The 6,587-nt window shown below is 48.3% G+C and overlaps 1 protein-coding gene across 1 annotated transcript in view; it reads right to left on the bottom strand.

Annotated features, from left to right (window-relative positions):
• The window catches only part of LOC103391481 (misshapen-like kinase 1), a 32,070-nt gene that overhangs the window by 3,518 nt on the left and 21,965 nt on the right, over positions 1-6,587 (bottom strand). Inside the window, exons 15-28 of the mRNA XM_017039191.2 lie at positions 6,160-6,294; positions 5,820-5,944; positions 5,440-5,467; positions 5,316-5,386; positions 4,562-4,647; positions 4,418-4,467; positions 3,980-4,071; positions 2,792-2,855; positions 2,408-2,584; positions 1,825-1,945; positions 1,588-1,743; positions 1,162-1,305; positions 899-1,033; positions 61-161 (exon numbers count right to left, since the gene is read on the bottom strand). Coding sequence (XP_016894680.1) covers positions 61-161; positions 899-1,033; positions 1,162-1,305; positions 1,588-1,743; positions 1,825-1,945; positions 2,408-2,584; positions 2,792-2,855; positions 3,980-4,071; positions 4,418-4,467; positions 4,562-4,647; positions 5,316-5,386; positions 5,440-5,467; positions 5,820-5,944; positions 6,160-6,294 — 1,485 coding nt within the window. The remainder of the gene's footprint in view (positions 1-60; positions 162-898; positions 1,034-1,161; positions 1,306-1,587; positions 1,744-1,824; positions 1,946-2,407; positions 2,585-2,791; positions 2,856-3,979; positions 4,072-4,417; positions 4,468-4,561; positions 4,648-5,315; positions 5,387-5,439; positions 5,468-5,819; positions 5,945-6,159; positions 6,295-6,587) is intronic.

The raw sequence follows: 6,587 nt of genomic DNA, 5'->3' as shown, positions 1-6,587 counted from the left end.
AGTGGTTCAACAGGTGAGTCTGTGAGTCAGTGGTTCAACAGGTGAGTCTGCACACGTTACCTTGAAGGCCATGAACTTGTGGTAAGGTTTAGGAGCCCAGGCGTAGACCTCCACAGCAGTCTTCAAAGCTATGACCAGGAACCTTATCTTTTCATAACGCACTGTGGACAGACAGACAGTCAGACAGACAGTCCGTCAGTCAGAACGACAGCCAGTCAGACAGTCAGGCAGACAGTCAGCCAGTCAGACAGACAGTCAGTCAGTCAGATAGACAGACAGACAGACAGGCAGACAGTCAGCCAGTCAGTCAGCCAGACATTCAGTCAGACAGACAGACAGCCGGTCAGACAGACAGTCCGTCAGTCAGAACGACAGCCAGTCAGACAGACAGACAGGCAGACAGTCAGCCAGACAGACAGACAGCCGGTCAGACAGACAGTCCGTCAGTCAGAACGACAGCCAGTCAGACAGACAGTCCGTCAGTCAGTCAGTCAGATAGACAGATAGACAGTCAGACAGTCAGGCAGACAGACAGTCAGCCAGTCAGTCAGCCAGACATTCAGTCAGACAGACAGTCAGAGAGTCAGACAGACAGACAGCCGGTCAGACAGACAGTCCGTCAGTCAGAACGACAGCCAGTCAGACAGACAGACAGCCGGTCAGACAGACAGTCAGACAGACAGCCAGTCAGTCAGTCAGCCAGTCAGACAGTCAGACAGGCAGTCAGACAGACAGCCAGTCAGACAGACAGTCCGTCAGTCAGTCAGTCAAACAGTCAGTCAGTCAGTCAAACAGTCAGTCAGTCAGCCAGTCAGTCAGTCAGCCAGACATTCAGTCAGACAGACACACAGTCATTCTGAAAGACAGACAGTCAGTATTAACATGTGTGTGTACTCACCCACTTTGTAGTGGACACACCCCTCCAGGTCACCGACGGAGGTCCAGCCCTGTCTCTTCTCCACCTCTGGATCATTGTGGAGGATTTTGTTCCTCAGCCACGACAGGTAGTAGAGACGCAGCTTGTTCTTCTTACCTGGAGACGGAGGAGAAGAACCAGAGCTGAGGTAGAGTGAGGTACGGTGAAGTACGGTGAAGTACGGTGAAGTACGGTGAAGTACAGTGAAGTACAGTGAAGTACAGTGAAGTACGGTGGGTAAAAACCTGAGATGGTGATGAGAACGTTCAGTCCCTCCAGAACATCCATCTGCTGGAACCGTCTTCTGCTGATCAGAGGGTAAACCTTGCCCTGACCGCTGCGGTCCAGCAGCCACAGACCGTTCTCTGTCCCCACCAGCAGATTTACACCTGGACAGACAGAAGTACTACTGTGTCAAGTACACAGAGAACTACAGCTGCTGTAGTTCTCTGTGGTATTTAAATATATGTGTAAAGAGTTCTGATCCAGCCTGAACAGGAAGTACGGGAAGGACAGGAAGTAGAGGAAGTACAGGAAGTAGAGGAAGTACAGGAAGTACAGGAAGTACAGGAAGGACAGGAAGTACAGGAAGTACAGGAAGTAGAGGAAGTACAGGAAGTACAGGAAGTACAGGAAGCACAGGAAGTACAGGAAGTACAGGAAGTACACACCCCAGAGTCCAGCACACAGAACCTCTGTGTTGAACTTCTTCTTGTACTTGCGGATCTCCGGAGTGTCGCTCTGCGGTCGGATGTTGGTCGGGTTCACGTTGACCACAGAACCCTTCCTGTGGTTCTCCCGTCTGATTGGCTCGTCCTTACTGCCTGCTGATGAGGAGACACAGACCGACGTCAACGCCTCCGTCGGCCCACTGTAGTGTTTCTAACAGCGTGTACTGCAGTACTCACTGGGGCTCTGAGGGGGGGGCGATACCGGGATTAGCCTTGGATCGATAAAGGACAAGGAGAAGAAGGAGGAGGAGGAGGAGGAGGAGGAGGAGGTGTTCTTCCCAGTGGGGCTGTAGACAGACTGACAGGTTGAACAGACAGTTATTCAACCGTCTTTTCTTGAAATAAATGTAATGATGAAAACATTCTTTCAGTTCTGCTGCTGCACGTCTATCTTTCACCTAAAGGGGGCCCAAACCCCCTGTACGGGGGCCACATCAGGTCAGGGAACCTCACCAACATCTGGCCTGTTTCTAGATGTCAATAATAATTTGTTTTTTCCACTAAGATCAATTTGAGTTTTTGTTGATTCTCAGTTTTTTCTTAATGAGGAAATATATTTGTATATCTGTCAGTTTTACACAACGTCTTCATCATCGATCATCAAACACTGACCTGAGCCTCCAATCACAGCACGGGGGCAGCAGCTGCCAACGGCTCATTTGACAGTTGGAGACCATAGACTTGAACTGTGCTTCTATCTCCCTCTAGTGGTGAAATGCTGGAACATGCTTATGTGAGTGAAGAGATTTTTTCTTTTTACCAGGTTCGCGTTTATTTCCTGATGTGAAGGCGACCGAGGAGCCGTAGGTGACCGTGAGTAGCTGAGGTCACGTGACTGCTGCGGCGGGCTGACTGCGTTACAGTTAGGACTGGAGAAGGAGGTTTTCTGCAGGAGGTCTGGCAGCAGGTAGGTGGCGTCAGAACCCACTCCAGGAGACTTTTCAACACAAAGGCACAACATTTGAAATTCACCCAGAAAACATTTGTGTATTTGACTGATCTTTACACAGCACCAACAAATACTAACTGTAATAGTAATACTAATACTTTACTTGATTACTTTAGGTCCAATATTCAATATAGATGAAATACAGAGTAGGACAACAGACTCTGCTGCTGTGTGTGTGTGTGTGTGTGTGTGTACCTGCAGGACGACACCCTCACTTTTCTTCACGTAGTTTTTTCCTCTTCCATTAAACAGAACTGACCTTGAAACACAGACAGGAGTTTGGGATTTAAACCGTCAACCAGACTTCATTAAATATGAATGACATCAAATCTACCTCTGGATCAATAAGAGCTAAACCAATGCTGCTTGACTTCCTGGAACCAGCAGGTGGCCCCACAGAGAAATAATGTGAAAACATTTGACAGGATAACACTTTCATACAGTTAGCCTCAGATCATGCCAGATTAAATAACCTGACCCAGTTAACCTCAGATTATACCAGATTATATAACCTGACCCAGTTAGCCTCAGATTATACCAGATTAAATAACCTGACCCAGTTAACCTCAGATTATACCAGATTATATAATCTGACCCAGTTAACCTCAGATTATACCAGATTATATAATCTGACCCAGTTAGCCTCAGATTATACCAGATTATATAATTTGACCCAGTTAGCCCCAGATTATACCAGATTATATAATTTGACCCAGTTAGCCCCAGATTATACCAGATTATATAATCTGACCCAGTTAGCCCCAGATTATACAATCTGACCCAGTTAGCTTCATATTATACCAGATTATATAATAATTTGACCCAGTTAGCCCCAGATTATACAATCTGACCCAGTTAGCCTCATATTATACCAGATTATATAATCTGACCCAGTTAGCCCCAGATTATACCAGATTATATAACCTGACCCAGTTAGCCTCATATTATACCAGATTATATAATCTGACCCAGTTAGCCTCAGATTATACCAGATTATATAATCTGACCCAGTTAGCCCCAGATTATACCAGATTATATAACCTGCCCCAGTTAGCCTCATATTATACCAGATTATATAATCTGACCCAGTTAGCCTCAGATTATACCAGATTATATAATCTGACCCAGTTAGCCCCAGATTATACCAGATTATATAACCTGACCCAGTTAGCCTCATATTATACCAGATTATATAATCTGACCCAGTTAGCCTCAGATTATACCAGATTATATAATCTGACCTAGTCAGGGCAGAGGGTGAATCTCCTCACACCAACTTTACCATCACATCACTGGGTTCTCAGACATGTGGCCCACTGGGCAGGGGTGGGCCACTGGTACTGGTCCACTGACTCTGGACCAGTTCTAAGGTGAACGTCTCACCTGTTCCTCTCTTCGTCGTCGCTGCTCCCGCCCTCGTCACTGGAGGAGGAGTATTCTGTGGCCTTGTTCATCCGACCCACAGCGTATCTGACCTGTACCAGGTGACAAACCAGCAGTGAACTATGAGCTCTTCTGTGGACTAGGTTCAACACTGAGGTGATGAAGATGAAGATGAAGAGGATCAAGTGTTCATCACAGATTCTTTCACACTGATCAAACATGGATTTGACCTTTGACCTTAGATCTTCATAATGTGTGTCGTTATTTACCATCAGTGATCAGAACTGTAACATCACACACCTGTACACACTACAGGTGTGTACCTGTACACACACCAGTACACACACACACACACACACACACATCTGTTCAGTCACTCTGAGAAGATTAGATTTTTTAAATTTTAAATTTGATTTGAACTGATTATGGAGAACTGACCTGTTGGTGTCGCTGATGATCCAGAAGAGGACTCTCCAGCTTAAAGTAACCTGCACACACACACACACACACACACAAAGGTGAGTTGACAGGTGACCAAACAGCTGTGATGGGGGGGGGGGGGGGGGTCCCCCCCCCCCACACCTGGGAGACGGTGGCTGCTGCTGCTGGAGGAGGAGACGTGGGACGACGACCTTCCACCTTTATCTGCTACAACCACTGAACTGCCACTAGATGGAGACACACACAGTTACACACGCACGCTGCCTGACAAATGAAACTGGAATCAAGTGAAGCAGATGGTTCTCCAAATCTGAACTCGACACCAAACAGCGTGGATTGGTTTGAGCCAATCAGAGGGAACGGTGTCTTCTTTTTCTTTCGGCTTTGTCCCTTTTTTTTCAGGAGTTGCTACATCAAATCATTGATTTCCATCTGTCCCTGTTCTCTTCACCGTCTCCTCCTCTGACTCCAACTGTCTGCATGTCCTCCCTCACTGCATCCATAGATCTCCTCTTTGGCCTCCCCTCTTTGCAAAACCTACCACTGCCTGTCCTTCTAGGTTTCTCTCCCTATCACTCCCTCATCTCCTCTGTTCCCTCCCCCTACATGACCATTTAGGTCTGCTCCAATCACCACTCTCTCTCTCCTGGGGATACTCTCTACCATCCAATCTAGCTCCTTCCAGAACTTCTCCTTTTCTTCCAGCTCACAGACCTCACCATTTATCCGGGCTTGAAGCACAGAAATGTGACGTCACTGCAGCAGGAAGTCCTGAGGCAAACGCACTGACCATAGAAACCAGTCACCTCAGTGTACGGTGTGAGTACAGTGTGAGTACAGTGTGTGTACAGTGTGTGTACAGTGTGTGTACAGTGTGTGTACAGCGGTGCAGTACCTGGAGGCAGCTCTCTTGTGTCCCAAACCCAGATCTCTACAGTAAAGTTTGGAGGTAGATCGTTCTGGAACCTAAGAGAAGAAAAGTTCATCAGTTCAACCACAGATGATGAAACAAACAGTACCAGGTTCCTGGGGTCAAAGACCTTCATCCTGATCTTTGAGCAGGGACACTGACAAACTTAAAGAAGGTCCAGTGGCACCGACAGGCGTCAGCTGACAGTCAGTGACCCCTACTGGCTGTTTATGTGAACTGCCACCTGCTGTAGTGACGTCACCTGAGCCGATCATCGTGACATCATCGTGACATCATCGTGACATTTCTTTTCTAATGTGTTTCAAGCCTGGGGTTTCTAGACGCCAGCTGGTGACCTTTAACCTCTGGGTCACAGGGGTCAGATACAAAGGAAGACACACCCAACGTCGTCGGCCTCTGTCAGTGGTGATCACACACACACACGGGGTCAGTACCGTGACCCCCCCCCGCGCCCCCCGTGGTACTCACTTCAGGTGTCCCCAGAAGACATCGTCACCCAGGGACATGGGGGACAGCGGGGACAAGGGTGAGAGGGCCATATCTGACATGGAGCTGCTGTGGGGGGTGTCACGGCTGGAGCGCAGGTTGGCATTCTGGGGAAACGATGCATCGTGGGTCGGTGAAAAAATCCAAACAAAGAGGTGACATTCTCATTGGTTGAAATAAAAAAAGAATCACGCATCAACTGTGTGTTTGTGGTGAATATACTGATGACCTGATGACCTGTGACCTCTGAAGGTCACATGAGGTCAGGTCACCAGGAGAACTTCATTGAAATCAGTTTGAAGACTTGGAGCCAGATACACACCTGACTGAGGTACGCCCTCTGCAGGGCTGGAGTACAAGGACTGGAGCTGCTCCCAGACCCCAGCCTGGACTGGACCTGGCTGGGAAGACCAGCAGCCAGGAGCAGCCTGGCCAAGTTGGACTCCTGGAAGTCCATCTGCAACAGAACACACACTGATGAGCGCCCCCCAGTGGTCGTTTGGATCACCAACAAAAACGTCCTGGAAATCACACTGTGCCACCGTCGGAGGAAGAACCGACCGTAGTTGAACCTCCTCCAGGTTATCTATGTTATCTACATCTATGACACTGACAGACAGGAAGTTGGACAGAGCAAAACTGACCGGAGCAGTCAGTGGGGGGTGGGGGTGGGGTGGGGTCAGCAGAGGCTTTACCACAGAGCGCTGGCTGTCGGCAGGACGACTGGACAACGAAGCAGCCACCGCAGAA

The sequence above is a fragment of the Cynoglossus semilaevis genome, chromosome 15 (genome assembly GCF_000523025.1).
Source record: "Cynoglossus semilaevis isolate Cse_v1.0 chromosome 15, Cse_v1.0, whole genome shotgun sequence".
Classification (NCBI taxonomy): Eukaryota; Metazoa; Chordata; class Actinopteri; order Pleuronectiformes; family Cynoglossidae; genus Cynoglossus; species Cynoglossus semilaevis.
This window is presented reverse-complemented; position numbering and strand designations above follow the sequence as displayed.